Below are 23610 nucleotides of genomic sequence, written 5' to 3' on the forward strand. Positions count from 1 at the left end.
ATTACAATACAAATACTAAAACAACTTTAAGTGTTATGGATTGATAATATTCTAATCAAATTCTTGCACTTAAAATGTTTGTAAGTAATAGATGATTGAGTTAAACTACTTTATTACTCTTATTATAGTATACGATTAAATATCTATTAAAAAATCTAATATTCAACATACATACAAATAATATAAGTAACAAAATTTTTAAGCTTTGTTTGGTTGGAGATAAGTAAAAAAGTAACAGAGGAGAGAGAAGAGAAGTTGCAAATTTTATGTGTAATTCATGAAAAAAGTTTTGCAACTTTTCTGTCTCCCACTATTTTTCCGCCACTTATCTCCAACCAAAAAGTTGAAGTGTCCATTTTCTTGTGCTGGACATTTTTTTCTGGTGAATGCTATGAAAAATTTATACTTGTATAAAGAATTTATGGACAAATGAAATCAAGACACGTATGAAATTGTTAACTTTGCACATAAAACTTATTTTATTTAATATTTATTAATTATTGTTAAATTTAATTAATGCTAAATAAAATAAATTTAAACTATTTTATTTTGTTTCCTAACATTAGGGCTGGAAGTGAGTCAAGCCAGCTCATGAGCCAGCTCGAGCTCGACTCGTTAATAGCTCGATAAGCTAAGCTCGTGAGCTGGTGAGCCAAGCTTGAGCCTGGAATTAAGCTCATAAATTAAATGAGCCGAGCTTGAGCTTGGATAAGCTCAGCTCATTAGCTCGTGAGCTGGCTCGATATATATATAATCTTATTATTTAATATTTATATTTATTTTTTACATATAATTTTAATATAGGAGATAAATAAAAAATTTATAATTTATTGATAGATAAACAATATATAAAATTGATCTTTTCAAATATTTTTTAAAATATATAAGTTATAATTTATTGATATAGAATTATAGATTATGTATTTATGTTTCTCTTATTTGAGCCAGCTCGTAAGCTCGAGCCAGCTCGTGAGTTTTTGGTAAGCCGAGCTTGAGCTTAAGAAATAAGCTCGATTGTTAATGAGCCGAGCCGTGAGCCAAGCTCATTTTTCGTGAGCCGAGCTTGAGCTTGGTCTAGCTCGACTCAGCTCGACTCACTTCCAGCCCTACCTAACATTACCGCTTAACTATTTTTCAAGTTTTTATTTAATTTCATTTTATATATAAATTACATAATTCAGTTGATTGAATTTAAATATTTCCATGCATGGCAGAGTCTGTTTTAAAACCCTAAACCCCACAAAACCCTTCTCCCCATCTTCCTCGATCACAATTCGGAAGGTAGTTCCTCATCTTCTGCTATTTTTTCTTACAAAAATTATTCGATCTTGAAATGCAGTTTTGCTCGCTTCCTTTCTCAATCACTGACATTTTTTTTTCATTTCTACTATATTCATAAATTTCGCAAAAAGAAACAAGCATTTCTCCCTTTCAATCTCTATACATTGGTTTCCTCGTTAACTTGATTGATTGCATTTGATCATTACAATATCTTGCCTTTGAATTATTTCTCTGCGTGTGTTTTGATATGATACCATTTGAATAATCGCATATTTCAGGGGTGAAATTCAGCTGGTGACTGAGCTTTGTTTTCTGTTGTGTGAGGGAAAATGAATCTGAAGAACATGAAGGTTCCGAACGTTCCCGGAGGTGCTGGTGGTGGCGCAGCGTCGGCGCTGTTGAAACTGAGTGTCATCGGCGGGATTGGTTTGTATGCTGCTGCCAACAGTCTCTACAATGTTGAAGGAGGACACCGAGCTATTGTTTTCAACCGTTTGATTGGTGTCAAAGACAAGGTCTCTTTTAGTAAATTGTTTTCGTGTTTGTGGTATGATTGTTGGGAAGAGAAAATGGGGAGGAAATCTTCATGGATGAGAAAATTTTCATGAATATCCATGCCATTTAATTATCTTTGCAGTGCTTTTGATGTTGTTGTGATTGCCCGTATAGGAATTTTTCTCTTCTTTGATCATAGGTTGTTATCTTTCAAGGGATCTAGTTAGTTGTCAGGGTTGTTTGGAAGTGTTATCAATAGCAATTGCAAAACAATTGTCTTCCCTTTATGTCTTCAAAAATATGATGTAATGGGTAATCTGCAGGTCTATCCGGAAGGGACACACTTCGTTGTTCCATGGTTTGAGAGGCCTGTCATATATGATGTTCGTGCACGACCGCATCTAGTTGAGAGTACCTCAGGAAGTCGTGATCTCCAGATGGTAAATAAACTTTTTGCTAAGAGAGGTGATTTTTTTTTTTTTTTTTTCATGATGATGCTATTTCATAATGCTCTGCATAAAGTGGATATGCTATATAACCTTAACAACTTTAGAACCTAAGAGGTGTTCGTTAAAGGCATTTCAAAATTGGAATGATGTAGACTAAGTCTATCACCTCGCATATTTTGTTTTAAAATGATTTCATTCTGAATTTGCAAGCTGCTTTAAGTTTGAATATCTTATGGCAGACACATCAGTATTCGATTTTCAAAGCTCCAATTCTCCTTGTCAACTCAACTATCTGCATGATGTTTTTCTTTGTATTCTTCGTGCTGTGTTTTTTAGCTTATCTGGATTGTTCAATGATATTGTGTTTTGAGAAAATTATCATGAAACAGTTCATATTTTTAATTATTCAACCTTGTGAAATGTTGACCTTATTAAAATTGCACATAAATGTTATACAGGTGAAAATTGGGCTTCGTGTCCTTACTCGTCCTTTGCCAAGTGAGTTACCTACAATTTATCGGACCCTTGGTGAGAACTTTAATGAAAGGGTTTTACCTTCAATTATACATGAAACTTTGAAAGCTGTTGTTGCCCAATACAATGCCAGCCAGCTTATTACTCAGCGTGAGGTAATCAGTAATCCTTGTATGTTTCTGAAAGGTTGTGTATGAACATGTATGAAAAAACTCAACCATTTCAACAAAGTTACCAGTTGTTGAGATGTCTTTTATAGAATTGCAGTTTCAAATGATTAAAATAATTTTTTGGTTTGTAATATTGTTATGGTAAGCACAATGGGTACATCCAAGTGAATTAATTCTGCTGAACTAAGTTATCATTACCATTTACACACTACCAAAGTGTGTTTTGTGTAGCTACCCACATGAGGAGATTTACTGTGTTAACTAGGGGAATTGCTTTGGTTTTTTTATACATATCCCTTCTAGTTTCTTGCATTCGATGCATTGCTTTCCTTGTCAAGTTGAAAGGTCCAGTTCTAACATGAGGGAAGTATGTTTTAATTTTAATTGACTTATTATTTGTAGGCTGTTAGTAGGGAAATCCGGAAGGTTCTGACTGAGAGGGCTGTTAACTTCAATATCGCCCTTGATGATGTGTCAATTACCACTCTAACGTTTGGCAAGGAGTTTACTGCTGCAATTGAAGCCAAACAGGTGGCTGCACAAGAAGCTGAGAGGGCTAAATTTGTTGTGGAGAAAGCTGAACAAGACAAGAGAAGTGCCGTAATTAGAGCACAGGTGAGAATAAATTATGAATTCATATTTATCATTACGAACTAGTGCATAGTCCAAATTGCTGCATTTATTTCTTGTTTCCTTTTACAATGCACCGGCTTATGTACATGCTAGTGGTGTTACTTGCTGGTTAGACTATTACAACTTCATTTTCATTAGTTCTTGTTCTGGAAATCCAACCTGAAAAACATTGCTCTGGATGCCGAGTTCTGTTTTTTGATTTTGGGTGAATATGTTGGGTTATTTCATTAAACCACTGCTAATTAATCTTGCTTTCGTAATATTTAGTTTCCCCTGATCTTCGCTACACCTCCTTTACACAACAGGGAGAAGCAAAAAGTGCCCAACTTATTGGACAAGCTATTGCCAACAATCCAGCTTTTATCACACTGAGGAAGATCGAAGCCGCAAGAGAGATTGCGAATACCGTATCCAACGCAGCAAACAAGGTTTACCTGAACTCAGATGATCTGTTGCTGAATCTTCAGGGGATGAAGTTGGAGCCAAGCAAGAAGTGATCTGCTGAACTTGTTTGTGATGATCGTTTTCATTCTCTCATTAGAAAGTACGAAACCTATTCAATTTCATGATGTATATGTTGAGAGTAGTCTTTACAAAATAACTAGATAGTTGAATGGTAACTTTTTTCAAACTTTAGCCAAAGGATTATTTGAGATCCAAATGATCCGGATTACATAAAATGATGATTAATTGATTATGATTATTCCTCGAGGGATTCAAATCTGAAGTAACTTCCAAAACTTTAAACAGCCAGCAGCATGGCCTTTGCTATGAAATAGCAAGAATCAAAGGAATAAAAATAACAGTGAGAATAATTGTCTTTTGAATATTCCTTTTTGGATCATTAGCTGTTAATTTTGCAAGAGGAATTGCTAGCCAAAATAAAGAAAAAGAAGTGTCTAATATTGAATACTACTTGGTGTAAAACAAAGTCAACTAATTGGATATTGAGCACTTTGGGAAGTTTATAAATTCAATTACAAATTCTAGTTTGTACTTAGAAACTGCTCACTCCCATCTAAATTATAGTTCCAAACCCAAAAAGAAAAAAAATAAAATAAAACAAACAAATAAATAAATAAATAAAAATGACAATCATGTATATATGTTTTTGTAATATATTAAAGACTACTATATGTATGAGTATGTTGTGAGCGTATTTATGTTTATCTTCATTTAGTATTGACTGCAAATATTGTATGAACATAATGTTTACCATCAAGCCAGGTTATAGACCCAAAATTGTATCCACTTTGTGCATCATTGTTGTAGAATGAGACTTGATAAGATCTCTTTTGAATACCTCCATAAAACACAAGCTTATTTGGAGTAACCTTGATAACCATTCCCTTTGGTGCTTGCACCTTTGCAATATATGTGGAATTAGTGGGTCCCACATTTGTGACTGTTCTTGTGACTACTTTTGCTTTCTGATGCCTACCAAGTGTTTTTATAGATATTGATGGGTAATTGATGTTGGATATAAAATCTTCAGAGGAGTTCCTTGGGCAGTTGAAGTTAGTCTTAGACATTGATCTTATGTTTTTCTTTGAATAGCCATAATAACAAAGAAATTTGAGATAGTCTTCTAATTCCGTTTTGAAGACTAAGCCAGGGTTGAGAGCTCTAAGTGGATCAATTTCCCCAACTCCCATTTCATGTGGGGAGGAAAAGAAGTTTGAGCTATTGGTCACATGCTTCCTCAAGTTATTGTATGTTGTAGCTGAAAATATTGAACAACACTACATAAGTATGACTTATTCTTTTTTTTTTGGCATATGTATTCTATTTCTTAATAAAAAAAAAAAACAGAGATCATAAAGCAAAAAACATAAATAAATATTTTGTTTTCTTACTTTTAGGAAATACAGAAAATATAAGAATTTTGTCTCTGATAGAAAATTTGTGTCTCTCTCCTTTTCTAATTCTAGAATCAAACAAGTTTCTATGTTTATTATCTCTATATTTCTGTCTTAGAGACAAAATTCAAACATAAACTAGAAAATAAATTGTGATCAAACTCTTTCAAAGTGGAAAGGTTGAAAAAATGAAAAGTGTATAATCACTTTTAAATTAAGTCAGCAAAATTTACATATGACAAAAGTTACCATTTCAATAATGATTAATCTCTTACTTTATTACTCTACCAATTTACTCATTTTAGAAGATCTTTTTTCAATAAATTGTGCCTCTATTTCTATCTTTACACCCAAACAAACTTTTGTATCTATTGTCTCTGTATTTCTATCTGTAAACACAAAATCTAGATGCAGCCTTACTTTGAAGAAGAACAGACAATACCTGTTGTCATCAATGCTGATTTGATCATTGAAGGAGTCCACATTTCATGAACAGATTTAATGAAAGCAGCAGCACCTGTAACATGAGGGCAAGCCATAGATGTACCTGACATTATGCCAAATAAGGAGGGTTTTTCCCCTATTGGAATACTTCCTGGTTCATCACTTTTGGGAATCATGGCAGCTAAAATGCCAACGCCTGGAGCCATCACATCTGGCTGCAAAACAAAACAAATTGATTTCTCATAATTTGAAACACTGAGGCTGTTGATGATCCTAGGGAAAAACATTTTTTTTTATAGTATTTCCGGTTTGGCAGGTCAATGACTAATTTATTGCGAATCTGAATTTCATTTAAGGATTTATCGTTGGTCAATTGATTGTTGCATGCACAAGGTGAGATTCGAACATTTGACACTTATTTAAACGAACAAGTGAGTTAACCATTCCACCAATCCAAATTGGTTACGGAAAGACATTTTTAATTTTTTATTCCTACATATTCCGTTTAGAAGTTTTTTATTTTTCCCTTTTTGTTTAAAATTGTTTCAATTTTTCTCTAGCATTATTATGCGGAATGGATTCAAGTTTATTCTTCCATTCAGATGCAAAACCGAATGAATTCTAAAACATTGAGGATAAAATTAGAACGATGTAAGTATTAAAGAAAATTAATTCTAAAAGGTTGGCGACAAAACTAAAAATAAAATTGAAACATTTGGCACATGTGAGGAGTAAAAAGTATGGTGTGTGCATTTTGGTTGTTGATGAGAAAAATGAAATGCATTTGGGAATAAAAAGACCTTGAGAATGTTCTCAGTTAGGACTGAAGGACCTCTAGATGAGAAAGATGCAACAATAGGTGAGGGCTTGTATCTTGTAGCTTCTCTTGTTGCAAGAATTGTTGCAGTTGGATTCCTACCATGGAAACAAGATAGATTCAATAATAATAATAATAATAATTGACATGATAAAATATTATTTTAAATTTAACTGCACTTGAAATTTTGCATGCTATCTAGCTACAAAAATATAGAAACATTATTGAAAAAAGAAAATCATTTGATTTGTGATAACAGAAATATAAAAACACAAAATATCTATCTCTATCATTTTGTCCTTGTGTATCCAAAAGATAGAATACAAATTCAGTAGGAACAAAAGTGAATTAAGTTGATGGCACTTACTTTGTGGAGTTTATATACCGAAGGATTTGATGGCCTTCAAGATTGGTAACCTCTGAAAAAGGAAATACAGCTGCATCAAATGGAACATCTTTTTTCTCCCCATCAATGAGTATCATCCCCATGGCTTTTGCATCTTGTAAAACAAGCTTCTTGATTCTCCTTGAAATAGTTGGATCATCATTAACACAAACAACAATCTTCCCTGCAACTTTGTTGTAATCTAGTGATCCAGGATAACAATTCCTGCATACATGTTCGTAGTTTGTGTCAATTTCAATATAAACAACAATAATAGATTTGAAAGGTTTACTTAATGAACTATATCTTACATGCTCTAGCCGAAAGAAGATGACAAATTGTTGTAAGTGTTGTAAGACATACATTAGATGATGAGAGTTATTATTAAATAAGGGTTTAATTATTCTGTTGTTGCTTATAGTTTTACTAAATTAATTAGGTATCTATACTTTTTTTTTCTTTTCAATTGGGTCTTTCTATTATATCAAATTTTGTAATTAAGTTCTTGCCGTGATAAAAACGTTATTTCCGTTAAATAAAATAAATATGTGTAACGTTTGGCTGAATATTTTATTTTGCTTAATAAAATATTATTCTAATGTTTTTGACTTTTTGTGATATAGTATAGAAACTCAATTAAAAAAAAATATAAGAAATTGATTGAAAATTCGGTAAAATTATAAAGGCCAGCAGAATAATTAAACTTTAAATAAGGCATGACAGTAACTTGCAAAAAAAATTACAAATTACAAAAATGTTATTAGCATGTTAAAATTCAGCTACCAAATCAATTATTTATTTTTAATGTGTATTTTATATTTTAATACGTATTTCATATGAATGATTTGGTAGCTGATTTTTAGGGTAAGATCTTGCCTAAATATTGTAATTAGGTACCTAGCTTCGGATGCAGGGGCAAATTTAGCGGCAACTTCCTCCCCTAAGACAAGAGGATACATCTTTGAACGTGTGAAGTTTGAGAAGTTAATGCCTATACCCTGATTGATACCACACAAAATTAATAAATTGGCTCGATTGAGAAAATAAACGAGACATATACCTATCACGTAACAATTAAAAATAAAAAAAATGAGTATTAGTATTACTAGAAAGTTTAAACATAAATATTTTTATAGAAAATTAAAATTTTCAATTAATATAATTATTCTTTCTTAAAATTACAGCATTATCAAAGATTAATTTGAGAAAAAAATATATTACATAGATATTCAATCACATTAATTCTTTTAGTTGATTAGTTATTCATGTTGTAGTTTGAAACATATTGTTATCTGTAAACTTCTTTAAATACATCACAGTTAAATTACATTTTAAAATCTTAAAAAATACACCAATAAATAAATAAAATTTTACATAATATGGCGTTATAAAATCTTGGGTAAAGTATATTTTTTATTTTTAAAGTTTGTCAAAAATTTTAAAAATATTTTTAAATTTTATTTTGCTTCAATTTTGTTTTTGAAGTTTTCAATTTACATCAAATATACTCCTAATAGCTAAATTTTCAAAAAAATTTAGAACAATATAACAATAATGCATGACAACTATTGTCTGATTTATTTGTGTTAAAGGTTGTTTTTGTGAAATTATTGTTGAATCAGTCCTAAATCTTTTAAAAAATTAGCCGTTAAAATTATATTTGATATCAATAAAAAACTTTTGAGACAAAATTAAAATAAAATAAAATTTAAAAATATTTTAAAAATTTTTAATAAATTTTAAAGACAAAATATAATTTACCCCAAAATCTTAAACACAACACAAATAAGACAGATTTATGAAACATAAGAAATACTAACTAAAAAACTTACTTGAAACATTTTTCCATTGCCAAGGACAATAGTAGACAGGAAGTTCCTATCAATATTTGAAGCTGCAACTGTAAAAATCCATGGTGCTGCGTTCACAACCGTGTAAGGATCCGGGCCGTCATTCCCTGCCGAGCAAACCACCATGACCCCGAATTGCTCGGCATGGAACGCTCCAATGGCGATCGGATCCTTCGAAAAATCGGACTGGAAAAGTGAGCTAAGACCAATGGAAATGGAGATGATGTGAACACCATCCTTAATAGCATCATCAATGGCTTTCAATAAGGTGGCTCCAGAGCAGCCTTGTTCAGAGCATGTTTTGTATGCAGCAATTCTTGAAGAAGGTGAACCACCTCTTGCTGTTCCTTTTGCTAAACCATAGTAGCTAGCATCATTGACTATGGAACCAGCTGCTATTGACGAAGTGTGAGTTCCATGTCCAACTGAATCTCTTGGGGATCCTTTGGTTACTGCTTTTGTAAGAGTTAGGTTCTTACCATCACTTGATGTAAATTGGATATTATTATAATATCTTGCTCCTATTAATTTTCTGCGCTAGTAATACAACAATGGTTAATGCTATAAATATACATATATTTTGCATTTCTATAAAATACATAGTTATCTTAGAGCAATGACTAATTTTTCAAATCAGTTCTTAAGACATTTTTAATAAAAAAAAATTTTGAAAAACAAAATTTTTTAGTTAAAAATTGCCAAAATTTATTATTTTTTTTGTTTTATTTGATATATTTTACAAATAAATGTTAAATAACGTCAATTTAGATTGATTTTAGGATAAAGTACTATTTTAGTCTCCAACATTTGAGGTGAATCCTATTTTACTCTCTAACGTTTTAATCATTCTATTTTTATTCCCAACGTTTAAAATGACATTAATGTTATGCCACCGTCAAATCATTCCCTAATACTTAATGAAATTGATGTACTATTAATAATGTTTTTGTTAAAGCTACGTTTGCTCAATTTCTCTCTCCCACCTTCACCCTTTTAACAAGTCCAAATCTCATTTTTCTGTTTTTTTTTTAAACATACTTAATTTGATTCATGAATTTTATAATTATGAGTCAAGTTGATTCTTCTGCCACTAATTTGGTTAACAAAATTCTTATATGTGTAGTTAATTATATGTCACTATATGACCGAATTTTTGGTTCTTTAATTTATTGGACTTAATTTAGTGTTTGAAACTTTGAATTGACTATATATACCAGAAAGACTAAATTAAGTCTCAAACCTTTTAGTTCAATGTCAGCTAGTCATTTTATTAATTAAATTGGTAACTAAATGATCAATTTAATTCATAGTTATAAAATTTAAAGGTCAAATTGAATATTTTTAAAACTTTATGATTGATTATTATTGAGTAAAAATTTAGAAACAAAATTGAACCTTATCTACATACTTTTTAAACATAAAAAAAAAATATGTTAAATATTTGTTGGATGTTTTCATATATTAATAATAAGCATAATATCTTTGCAGAAAGAATTGAATGTTATTAATGTAATTGGATTGAATGTGTCAAAATTTGATTATTGGAAAGAGAAAAAAGTTAGTCATTTATTGAAAGATTTATAAAAGTAACTTGAGTGAGTGAATTGAATAGATGATCACCTATTGCAATTGGATTTCTTGAAATCAGGACCCTCCATGCAAACTCCTTTCCATGTTGAAGGAATCTTCCCTATACCCTCATCTCTAAAACTTGGAGACTCTGGCCATATCCCTTCATATAAAATATACATATGAATAGTTAATTATGAGCGATATAAAACACAGATTGTATTTTCACACTTAATCTAAGTAGGATGAACAATTATATTTCTCTAAGCCACACACCCATGCTCATTATTCAACTTTTCTATTTTGATAAAAGAAAAAAAAAATAGTTTAATTGACTTAAATTTCAAAAATGATTCCTCAAATTTATATTTTTTATTAATTTAATCTTTCATATCCTAATTATTAGTAATCTGTAAGATTGAGCTTCGAATATTATAGTAGTCTCCAAATCTCTTTTAGGTATTGACTCAGGAAACACAAGAATAATTTGACACTTCTTTGTCACACTGAACCAGCACCAAATGTCAACAAGAGAGTGACAAATTATTTTTGTCTTTGTTGAGTTAATGCGATAAAAAAAAAAAATTCAAGAACTACTATGTTAAGTTTGAAAAATTAAAGCTTGATCAAACTGATGAAAAAATATTATTGGATAATTATCAATTATTTGTATAATTAGTTTGGTTAAAGGTGTAGAAATTAGTTTAAATTGAAACAGGCCCAGTAAGTAAGCCCACAAATACAAACACATTGGCTAACATAAATCTCCACCATACATTCACTCAAATCTTGATCCATGAAGGTTGAAAAAGATGAATCATAAGAAAGAAAGAAATCAAACCTAACCCAAATAAAGATCCAAGCCCAAGTAGGTGATCACTCTCAAACCCATCTCTCTTCAACCGGTTTAACAATTCAAAATTCAATTGAACTTTGTTTCACTTTCACCGAACACAATCTTTATCTCTTCTCTCTCTTTCTTGTATTCTCTATCACATCAAGTCACTGAACTAAGAAAGAAGAAAGAGAAAAGATCTGAAGCTAGGACTCGGCGAAGAACCAAAAGCTTGTTTCCAATTTAGCAAGAAGAAGGGCTACAACAAAGAAGCAAATTCTATTCGAACAGAGCATCTGCAAAAGTTATTTTTCACATTTGTGCTACACCAAGGAATCGTGAAAAAATCTACTGAACTTCAAGTATAAATCAAGCAACCATAGAAAAGAAGAAGTCAATGATGCTCTGCTTTGAATCTACGATCCAAAACCAAACTTGGAGCCAAAGAAAAGATTCACGATCAAGATCAAAGGAACTTGAAGAAAAAGGATGAAAGAGAAAAGTATGTTGCATGCAAAGATTCGGCCTTCTCTCTCTCCACTGACTACGCCGCTGCAAGTCTGATGAAGGAAGAAGAAGACAACCCAAGTGTTGAACTTGGTTCATATCTTGAAGGCTTCACTCTTCTATAATAAGAGTGAACAATCAAGGGTTGAGCAAGGAGAGTGGAATAGAGCATATGGTTCGGTTCTCATAACTTCTTAAGCTGTTCTAAGTTCTTCTCCTTCATGTTTACCATTTTGTTTTTCTTTTTCTCAGTATAGTATGTCTGAGTCTCATTGAAAAAGGCAAACATGGTGAATTTTGTAAGAAAAAACCAATGAGCGAAAAAAGGCAGTGAGCTAGACTTGGAGAAAAAATCATAATTACCTCAGAAATTCTTTGTATGTTTTTCTGTTTTGTGTCATGATCCTGTGGGGATTCCCTTGCAAGTTGAGTTAGCACTTTGCTGTTGAAAGCTAGGTTTGAGTCCTAGTCAAGTTCGGGGTTAGAAACTGGACTTGTCCCAAATAGGATTGGGTAGAATCTTAGGGAAGATTGGTGATTGTAATCTATTGAAAAGATAGTGAAATTATGTCACAATTGTGATGGAGACTGAATGTAGGCTACATTACACTAGGTAGCTGAACCAGGATATATCTGTGTGTCAATCTCTACTCTTATGTCTGTTTCTGATTTCGCACAACAGGAGACAAAACAAAAGAATCTCCTACCGAGTTAAAAGACAACTAAAATATCTCCTGTATTCTCTCAACAGAAAGCAAGTTCACACGAAAAAGAAAAAGAGGCCAAGATTTAACCCCCCTTCTTTTAGCCACTGATAACCATCATACTATAATGTCTGTAACTCAATTTTATAGTGTTTAAAACTCAATCTTAAGGACTATTATAGTGTAATTAGAATTTAAAAGACCAAATTAGTGAATGTCGTGAATCTAAAAAATCATATTATGAAAATTTAATTGAGTCTATGATTAGTGACCAATTTTTGGTAGCCAACTTTAATCAAATTTATTTTAAATTTTTATTTATTCTTATATTATCAATTTTCATTATTACTTCTTTTTATCTTTCTCTTTGCAACACCACTTTTAATATTACCACAACTTCATTTTTCATGGTCGATCACTTCATATATTTGAGCTTTATTTGACGATTTGACATTGACTAATGGAGATGGAATTCGAATATCAATATTTTTTTAAAGTATTAATGATTAGTTGTTAGGATTTGAAGTTTGTACAAAAAGAAAATTAAAGAGAAGAGTTACAAGAAAATTTTGGTTATATTTTTCTAGAGGTAAATACTAAATCGGTACTTGAAAGATTTTGAAGCTGACAAAATAGTACCTGACTTTTGGTATTGACAAAATAGATTCTAAATAATTTTAAAATTTGACAAGCATGCCCCTGAACTCACCGGAGCACATTTCCAATGAGAAAGATGCTGAGGTGGCCACCGAAAAATTTAAGGTGAAATTTTTAATTAATTACCCAGTCTAACCTAAAAAATCTAAAAACCTCCAACCCTAATCCCCCTCTTTTCCCCCTCTGAACCCTAATCCCCCCTCCCCAGCGCACCCTCTCACTCATGAGTTGCCCCCTAAACCTGAAAATCTTCCTTAACCCTAGTCCAGCAAAAGATCTCCCTTTCCTATCACATCTCTCACTCTTTCGATCATGAATTTCTCCAAATTTTTAGATTAATTTATAATTTAAAAAGATTAATAACAATAAAACTTAGCAAAAATAAACCAATTCATATACAATAATCAAAATAAAATAAAACTTAATACAGACACCACCGAAGCAAGAAGCAGATTTAGATAAGGCCAGAAAAAGAACACTAGAGACAGAAGAGGCACGGCACGACGGAGTCAAGATGGAACACAGACAGATGAGGCAGGACAACGACTGGGGGCGAGCAGCAGGCAGATACAAGCGGCAACTGGCGATAAGCAGCGAGCAGAGGTGACGGAGACGAAGTCGATGAGTGAGACGCTGTTGCTATGTGTGTCTGTTTTTATGTTCGACTATAAGGAGGGAAGCGAGTCACTACGAAGCACAACAGTGAAGGTGCAGGAATGACGGAGAGTGGGTTTGGGCAAGACGACAGCGGTGAAGGCGCACAGACGACGCAATGCCGACGGAGGAGACAGACGACGTTGGCAAACGCAGAAGACCCGTTGATGAGATAGCGACAGTGCGGTGTCGTGACACTGGCTTTGTAAGACTGAGAAGGTTGAGCCTCGCTGTCGTTTTGGGGGAGAGTGAATTGAGAGTGTGAGACAATGCGTTGGGAAGGAGGGATTTGGACTCAAAGGGGTCAGGAAAGAGAATTAGGGTTCAGAAGAGGAAATTTTGGATTGGGGAGGGAAAAAGTACGTTGGGGAAGGGGAAATTAGTGTTAAGGAGGGGGATGGAGGGATTAGGGTCGGAGAGGAAGAGAGTGCATTTAGCCAATTCAGGAAGGGGAGGGGGGAGGGGGAGTGCGTTGGGGAGAAGAAGGGGAAGTACGTTGAGGAGGGGGAGGATTAGGGTTGGGGAAGATTTTTGTCATGTCATCAAAACGTAGTGGCTATGTCAGCATTGTACTTGCCGAATATGTGTTTTGGCGAGCTCGTGGGTACGCTTGTCAAATTTTAAAATCTTTCAAAGAATATTTTGTTAATAACAAAAGTCAAGTACCATTTTATCAGCATCAAAATCTTTCGGATATGAGTTTGGTATTTATCTCTATTTTTCTAATACATGAAAGAAGATATAACTTAACTAATAACGCTATTAACGTCTCGTCACTTATTTTATTAATTATTAGTATCAAATTTAATAATAAAATAATATTAAACTTGTTTAAAATTTGTTAAAATCGATATAAAATATTTAAAATACTAAATTAAAATTTAGTCCAAATATTAAAAAATTAAAATAATACTTTACCCTACCTTCTGATAAGAAAAAGGCCTAATCATAGCCATGCGGACCACAATGAGTTTGCATGGATGGTGCAAGTGTCAATTGGCGTCACCCAAAGGGACATTTTCAGTGATTGGTCGAAACAAAGTATTGACAACTCAGTTTCACATGGTCACATGAAAACTATACTACGTTTTGAATCCTAACTATCATGCCTAGCTCCTATGTTATTCATCAAATCTGTAACGTTCTAGTTATTTATATTAAAAAATATATATTAATTTGATTCAGTGTTACTAAGAGAACGGAAAAAATTTTTTTTTATCTATCTGACCCGTAAACATTATCTATTTGGTCGGTTCGGTTCAATTCTTAGGCATAATAACTCAATCCGTAAACATGCTAAGTAGTAAAATATGCTATCCAAATAAATAAATAAAACATATCTGAAAAATATTAAAAATCAATATTTTATTTTTTATTAATATTAATTAATATTTTATTTTTATATTATTAAAATTTAAAATTTAAAATTTAGAATTTATTCAACAATATATTCATTAGATATTACATATAAAAATATTTTTATTGATAAAGTATTAACAAAAAAAAGGTTTAATTATTCTATTAATTTCTATAATTTTACCAAATTTTTAATTAGATCTCTAATTCTCTATACTTTTTTTCAATTAGGTCCTTATACAATATCAAATTTTGTAACTAAGTTCCTATTATGACAAAAACATTGTAATTAACGGAATATTCTGTTAAATTATACAGATTATTCATTTTAGTGTTAGGCATATTTATTTTGTTTAACAAAATATTCCGTTAATTTCAGTGTTTTTATCATGACAGAGACTTAATTACAAAATTTGATATGGTATAAGAACTCAATCGAAAAGGAAAAAAAAATATAGGGATCTAATTAAAAATTCAGTGAAATTATAGGGATCGACAAATTAATTAAACTAAAAATATAATACAATTTTACAATCCTGCTACACATTTAAGTATTTTTATCAACTAAATCCAATTAAATTGGCCCAAATTCAACAAAAAACACTCACATAATGTTTGCATGAATTATGCATTTTTTCTTCTTCACGTGTTTTTCTTCTCATTGTCATTTTTTTATTGCGGTTGTTGCTAAGGGTGGCAAATGGGGAAGCCTGCCCCACCCTGCCAAAAGCCCGCCATTTGGCGGGTTGGCTCGCCTTGCCTCGCCTAATGAGGCGGTCTTGAATTTTTCTCTTGTCCTCCCTAAAAGCGGGCTGGCGAGCCAAATCCGCCAAATCTTTTTTTTTTATAAATAATTAAATATTAAACAATATATATAATTTCACAACTATTTTAATAAATATATAATTTTTAAAGACATATAAAAATGATAATTTCTAAATTCACAAACATTAAAATTTTTATAATTATAAATATGTAATAGACATAATCATACACAAAATTTTTTGAAACAAAATTATAAAATTAATATTGTCCAAAGCAAAAGAAACATTATCCAAAACATATAATTAAACATCTTCAAGTTTATAATTAATCAAACATAAAACGTAATCCAAAATATAACTTAGAACATATTCCATTATCATCTTTATCCTCTTGCAGATCAATAACATCATAAAAATTTGTAAAAAATGGCCCTGACAAAAAAAAAATACCTGGCCAGCCGGAGGAGCACGCCGAAACCCGTCAAAGCCCACGAGTTATTAGGTAGTGTGGGTTAGGCGGGCTTTTTAAGTTTAGCTGTTTCAAATTTTCAGCCTAACCTACCTTTTTTGGCTGGTTACGTGGACCGACCCGGCGGGTTTTGCTCTGTTTGCCACCCCTAGTTATTACTTCTGTGTTTTTTCCTCCTCCTTCTCGTCGTAGTTATTGTAGAATTTTTTATTTTTATTTTTTTGTTTAATTTTTTTTATTTTTTATTTTTATTATTCTTGTTAAGGAGATGAAATAATAAAAATTATAAGAAGGTGAAATAAGAAAGAAAAGATAAAAAAAAGATGATGATGATGAAGAAAAAGAGGAAGAGGAGAAGAGTTTTGAACGGTATAGGATTTATTAAAAAAATAACAACAAAATTTTTTAACTATGATACGAGAAGTTTCTTAATTTTGATATTGAAATTTTTTAATCATAACAAAATTTATTTTTTAAGAGGGTGAAATAAGATGAATTATAAAAATGTGAAGGAAGAAGAAGAAGAAGAAGAAAAATAGAAAGATAGTACCAAAATTTTTTAACTGTGACATAGAAAATTCCTTAATTTTGATATCGAAATTTTTTAATTGTAACATAGGTTGTTGTTAAGAGGATAAAAGAAGAAGAAGGATCAAATTATATAGAATTTATTAAAAAAATAATATTAAAATTTTTTAACCGTAATAATAAATTTTATAATTTTGACACTAAAATATTTTGAAAATTTCTAGTACCAAAAATTCATTTGTCATTTTTAATAAATTTTTTGTGTGATTAATAAAGAAAAATTATGTCACTTCTGTGATCGTTAAATTAATGGTGTAATATTAAACTAGAAAAAAAAGGAAGAAAATTAAAGGAAATGACAGTAATGATTTTGATTAAAAAAAATTTAATTATGTAACGTTTCTAAAAATTTTATTAGTCAAATAACATTCCTCATAAAATAATACTCCAAGTGTCTTTGTATACGCTTTATTTATAGTTCATTTATATACGTTGCAAGGTAGAAACTCAGGTGCAGTCGACTTCACGTGAAGTTGATATCTGAAAACCGTTAAATAATTTGACTGATTTGATTAAATTTTCATCTAACGATTCTCAAGTATCATCTTCACATAAAATCGATTTCACTTGAATTTTTATCATGTTGCAAAGGGAAAAAAAGGGAAAAAAAATCATCATCATCGATCTATATGACTGTTGTAAACTTCTAACAAAAAAGAAGACAACTATATTGCTTTGGTTAGGCTTATCTGCAGGCTATGTATATTTTGGTTTACAATTTTTTTTTATTTTTTTAGAATTTTATTTATAAAAGAAAAAAAAGAAAATGATAAAAATAACATTATTTTGTTTTCTGTTTTTACTTTTTGTTTTTACTTTTTATTTATAAAATTTGAAAAAATAAAAATAATAAAAGAATAAAATAAAAAATAAAAATATAAACCAAATACACTCTGGTTTATCCATTTATTTTATTATTTTGCTTTTTACCAAGTCTGAATTTTATTTAGGAATTTGAGCTAGCGTGACTAAATGATATAATATGAAATCTGTTAGGAATTTTCGTTAGCCCGACTTATATATATGTGAGATAGGAGTGATGATGAACGAAATTTAGATCTAAGTTTTTAATTAAAGGATAAAAGTGAAGTTTATTATTTTTTATGAATTTCATGTTGAAAATCAATTTAGGCTTTTGGAATTGATTTGCTTTACAATGAATTGTCTTATTTGGAATTAAAAACAAAAAATTGATTTGATTTAAAAATTTCAAGAATTTGTTTCAACAATAATAGGTGAGCACCTTCTTTAGGTTTCATATTTTGGAGGAATAAGAGACAGCAAGCTAATAATAATGCAGTGTGCGGGTTATATGTTTCTTGGAGTTTCATCAATTAAGGGGACAAAATTGATTGAATCATTTTTATGCCATCTCACCATGTCTAATACTCATCTACCAAGTCCGTAGTTAATTTGGGACCATTTTGATTAATTTTAAAATTGAGAAATTATTTTGATAATTGGCTTAAAATTAATAGGCTGTTTTGATTGTTCTTTTTGGTAAATAAATATAATACATCTAATGTAAAATAAATATATTAAAAATTAAAACATATAAAATAATACATTTATTTTTCAAATAAACAAAATTTGCGAATTAAGATACAATTAAACTAACAATTTTTTATGTGTAGTTATTCTTTATTATTCTATCACATAAATAATACATAATATCATAAATTCTATACATGTATAAACTTTGATATTTGACTATTTTCTGTCCTATTTAACTTTTGTGTTATACTTATATGAGATTATAAAATTTTAGTTAGTTCTGTATTCTTAATTTATGTAAATTTTAATTTATATTATCATATATTTATATTTTTGTATTTATATATAATTTTATATATTAATTTATTATCATTTGATTATTTTAGTTGAACTATAATTAAATAGGTTGATTTTTTAAATTGGCGAACCGATAACTAGAGTTTTCCTTCTTTTTTTTTAGATTGCGACAATTTTAAAGCCCCACTAAACATTTTTATAATTGACAATTTTTGAAACATTTTTTGTTTATGTGTTGTTTTTGTTGGTTCAAATAAAATCTCCACAAAGTCACAAAGCGGTGAAAATTGTAACGGCCCAGACCACCCACTAGCACGATATTATCCGCTTTGGCACACAAGGCCTCACGGTTTTGCCTTTGACGATAGGGATGATAGCCTAAACCCCCCACACTCACTCGTCAAAACGCGTCATGCTAGGGAGAGGTATCCACACCCTTATAAGGCATGCTTCGTTCCCCTCTCCAACCGATGTGGGCCTTACAAAAATAACAGAGTTTGGAAGAAGAATTAAATTAAATTCATATTAAAATTTTGAAGAATTAATTTAATTGAATAAAAATTAAAAATGTGGAGAATCAATTTGACTAAGAAATAAAATTTAAAGGAAAAAATGTTAAGTAGCACTATTCACAATAAACAAGAACACAATAAAAACAAAGACAATTAGGAGTTAAAAAGCAGTAGGTGTCAATTCATAATTATTGGTTAATGCCAAAACCAAATTAAAAAAAGATTTTTGTAATTGTTGTGACTAACCAGTGTCTATGATCCCAATAATGATATCAGTCTTAGTTGAGAAATGTTGATGTTGATATGCAGCACTAGTGTTGTTCTTCATCCCCAAATCTGATTCCAAGAAATCCCAAGATCGGGTCGTATGCAATTCCAAAATTGGATCTGGGAACACCGACACTACTCCATCATGCCCTGTATGCATTTCAAAAGGAACATTAATAATAATTATGCTTTAATAATTTTTAGAAATCTTATAATAATTAAAATTTATAATAATTATCATTAAAAACTAATATAAATATGTATTAAAATAATAATATCACAATATATAATTACAAAAATATGTGATAATAAAACAGATAAACCAAAAACAATCAAATTTTGTCTTATTTAATTAATAAATATTAAATAAAATAAATTCTGAACTTTTAATTTTTTTTTATCTTTCTAATATTATATATAATTGAGGAGAGTCCACCTGATTTTGGTCATAATCGGGAGAGTTCTACTCAAATGTTCCTTCTCCAATTCAAAAAAAAAAAAAAAAATGGTATTTAATGGAATTTAAGTTTATTTAAGCTTATTTTTCTTACTTTATTTAAGAAAAATTTCCTCATGTTATATCCTAAACTTATCGAAAACGATATGCAGTTCCAATTGCATCCATAGGGTAGTAGGGGAATCAATCATCTTTTGTGAAAGTACATCCTACATCCTTTCAGATTTTTTTTTTTAAAGTTATTTAGTAATCTTAACTCTTTCCTATTGTTAATCACAGATGTAATAAAATCATATTTGAAAAAATAAAGTGTGATCTCTTACTTTTCATTCTATAAATGGAATAAAAAATAAATAAAAAATAATAATAAAAAATAAAATTAAACATTGAACACCACCCAATTTTTTTTCTTTTAAAAAGAATTCATTTCCGGTATTGATATAATCACATGTCATCACTTAATTTATGGATGAAGAAGAATGTTTTTGGCAGTAAAAAGAAAATTAATAAGCAATTTAGAACTAGTAATAGTATCTAAAAGTGCAACATTGAGAGTGTGATAACAATTAAATTGGTTATTCATTTTTTATGTAATAATTAAATTAATTTAAAATTTTTAAATAGGTAAAATATATTTTTATCTCAAATATTTAAATTAAATTCTATTTTACTTCATAACATTTTAAACGTACATCTTATTTTTATCCCAAAAAATTTTAAAAGAGTTCAATATTATTCTACCGTTAAATTAGGTAATGAAATAAGTGATATATAAACATTATAATATTACTAGTTAAGTTATTTTCTTTTTCGTGTGTTAAAGAAACATGATCAAAATCTTTTTGTAACACGTTTTTTTTTTCTCTATTTGTTTTTGGTATAAAATTCTAAATCCTAACAATCATTTATCAAAGCTCTAGAATCAAAAGAAAAATTGTTATAGTGGTGATCGTTGGTGGTGTGATTTTATTTAAAAATTGAAATCAAACGTTATTAGCTCTTTAATACTCAAATTATTCATGTTAAATTTAATAGACAACATTAAATCCGTTTAAAATTTTTTGATATTGAAATATGATGTTTGAAACTTTTTAGAATTTAAATAAGAAGTTTAAAATATTAAAAACCAAATTAAGATTTAAATCAGATGTTAAATACTAAAATAATATTTTATTCTTTTTACAAATTTATAAAATTAATCCCTTAATTTTAAATCGTGAATCAAATTATTCTTCCATCATTTTACTAGTAACATATGAATTTTTCATATCGTAATATATCTAAATAAGTTTATAAGTTTTTCATCTAAGAATATCGGTTTTGGGTTTTATAACTTTTTTTTTCTTTTTGATCCTTGAAATTTGTACATTTTAGTTTGAGTCCCTATATTAAATTATTACAGTAATATATGACGTAGCAGCATTAGATATTGATAGCACATTTGGTTTAATTATTCTATTGGTTTTTATAGTTTTGTAAAATTTTTAATTAGATTTTTATATATATTTTTTTAATTAAGTCCTTGCACCAATTTTTTTAATGGAGTCTCTACACTAATTTTTTTCTTTTTATTTGAGTCTCTACAATAATTTTTTTTTTAAGTTGGGTTCCTATACAATTAAATCAATTACTACTAAAAATGACTTAATTAAAAAAAAAATTAGTGCAGGACCAATTAAAAAAAATATAAGAATCTAATTAAAAATTTTAAAACTATAAGAACCAATAGAGTAATTAAATTTTTTTTTTATAATATATAGTTTTGGACACCAATAATTGTTCCAATAAGACACCATAGCTTATATTCTAACCAATTTAAAGTCTTGATTTTATATAGAACCACTTAGCTCCAATAATAATAATGGATATAAAGTAAATTAACAATGCCTTAATTAATTTCCTCACAATAAAACAGTAGAAAAGTCAAAGGAACAGGATAATCAATAAAATAAAATAATAATAATAATAATTAAAAAAGAAAACAGAGGCAGAGGAGGAAATCAAATACCAGAAAGTGCAGAAGCTTCTCTTTCTGTAAGCATGGCAGAGAACCCACTCATGGCATGGCTGAAATGGTGGATTAGAGATACCCTCTTCTTCTCTTCTCTATCAAAAAATCAAAACCATCAATTTAATAGTGTAAAAATTAAAACTTAATAATTAAAGTTAAGTTAATAAAATGCATGGTTGCTTAATTTCGAGTAACAAAAAATTAATGAATATTAATTAGTACTTTTAATTTTTTAAGGACATCATAAAAACCTAGACCTTATATTTGATACAAAATTAATAATATAACCTTGGAATAACCGAAGACAATAGCTCCAAATGTGATGATTCAGAAATTCGGTAATCATCCCCATTTCTATAATTTGGTGATGAACTTCCCATATAAACAACATAATGCTGCAACAAAAAAAAAAAAAAAACAGAGAAGCTTTTGTAATTGTGATTATGCAACTACAAAATGAAATAAACAATTCTTAGAATAAAATATATAAAGATATGTGTAATAATTAATAAATAAACCTTAGGAATTTGATCTGTGTTTGCTTCACTGCTGATAATAAGAAGAAGAGAAGCTATGCATAGATAAGTAGAGAATTGAAGAAGCAACTCCATAATTGTTATTGAAAGAAGATGATGAGATCAAGTGATAACTGAAGAGGCTACTCATGCAATCATCATCCATTTATAGTGTAAGCTAAGTGAGTGAGACATTATTATTATAATTATGCTTAGTATGAGGAGGTTTATACATGAAGCATGTGATCTAAGACCATCTTTAATCATTCTCTTCATCCACTTATACTATATATGTATCACTACTATTTTACTACTATTATTTTATGAATTTAATTTTTAAACACTGTTAGTATAAAATAGTTTATAGGTGTATCTAATTATATATTGTTATATTAGTAAAAATAATTATTTTTTATATTAATTGTATAAATAATAATTATATATATATAAAAAATATGATTGAATAAATGTATAAAATATTTTACTCTATTAATATATTAAAATTAAATTCATATTTTATTTATTTAATTTAGTATTATTATTTCTTTTTTGGCTTTACCATCTCTCCCAATTAGCCATTCCCATAACCGATTTTTTACTATACTTGATTGATTAGTGTCATAATTATTTCTTGTTTAATAAGTGGAGTAAGCCATCATAAATATTAATTTGTTGTCAAAATAATTTTTCGAAGATTCATAATTATGTTATAACCCAACTGATGTTTTGAGGTTAAAAATTGTGATTTACTCTAAATAAGTCAATAAAAATAGCATTATGAAAAACAACTATCTTAAATATACACTAAAAAATTAATTATTAAATTAATTATTTGTATAAAATATATATTAACTAATTTAGTAACTAAATTTTTGTAGATAGATAGATATTTTTACACCGCATTATATCTTTGATCCTTTTTAGTATGTAATGTTAGGTACACAACATATATAAACTTCAACAGTGTGACCCTACCGATGATAAAATGCTTGAGTTGGATGCAAATACGTGTCCCTTCTTCAATCTCCTTTTTTTTAAAGGAAAAAAAAAAAAACAAAGAAAAAGAAAGAAATGATCATTATGCAACCTCAACCTCA

General features: G+C 29.4%; 2 protein-coding genes across 3 annotated transcripts; one reads left to right on the forward strand and one right to left on the reverse strand.

Annotated features, from left to right (window-relative positions):
* Window positions 1-1148: 1148 nt before the first annotated feature.
* Window positions 1149-4205, forward strand: LOC112771540 (prohibitin-1, mitochondrial). 2 transcript variants are annotated; one of them, XM_072224117.1, is made up of 6 exons: window positions 1149-1281; window positions 1560-1796; window positions 2100-2216; window positions 2684-2854; window positions 3272-3484; window positions 3770-4205. In XM_072224117.1, the coding sequence occupies exons 2-6, from the start codon at window positions 1611-1613 to the stop codon at window positions 3872-3874; spliced, it is 792 nt and encodes a 263-aa protein (XP_072080218.1). In that variant the 5' UTR covers window positions 1149-1281; window positions 1560-1610; the 3' UTR covers window positions 3875-4205. The 2 variants fall into 2 exon arrangements, with proteins under 2 accessions (XP_072080218.1, XP_025672094.1); XM_025816309.2 differs by having other exon boundaries at window positions 3808-4205.
* Window positions 4206-4424: 219 nt separating this feature from the next.
* LOC112771539 (CO(2)-response secreted protease) lies at window positions 4425-22774 on the reverse strand. The gene is made up of 11 exons (XM_025816308.3): window positions 22517-22774; window positions 22287-22393; window positions 21996-22093; window positions 19510-19680; window positions 10478-10589; window positions 8840-9389; window positions 7905-8005; window positions 6990-7232; window positions 6606-6720; window positions 5804-6020; window positions 4425-5225 (listed from the first exon to the last, which is right to left on the reverse strand). The coding sequence occupies exons 1-11, from the start codon at window positions 22607-22609 to the stop codon at window positions 4675-4677; spliced, it is 2358 nt and encodes a 785-aa protein (XP_025672093.1). The 5' UTR covers window positions 22610-22774; the 3' UTR covers window positions 4425-4674.
* Between the last annotated feature and the right edge of the window lie 836 nt (window positions 22775-23610).

Source organism: Arachis hypogaea, chromosome 18 (genome assembly GCF_003086295.3).
Source record: "Arachis hypogaea cultivar Tifrunner chromosome 18, arahy.Tifrunner.gnm2.J5K5, whole genome shotgun sequence".
NCBI classification, from domain to species: domain Eukaryota; kingdom Viridiplantae; phylum Streptophyta; class Magnoliopsida; order Fabales; family Fabaceae; genus Arachis; species Arachis hypogaea.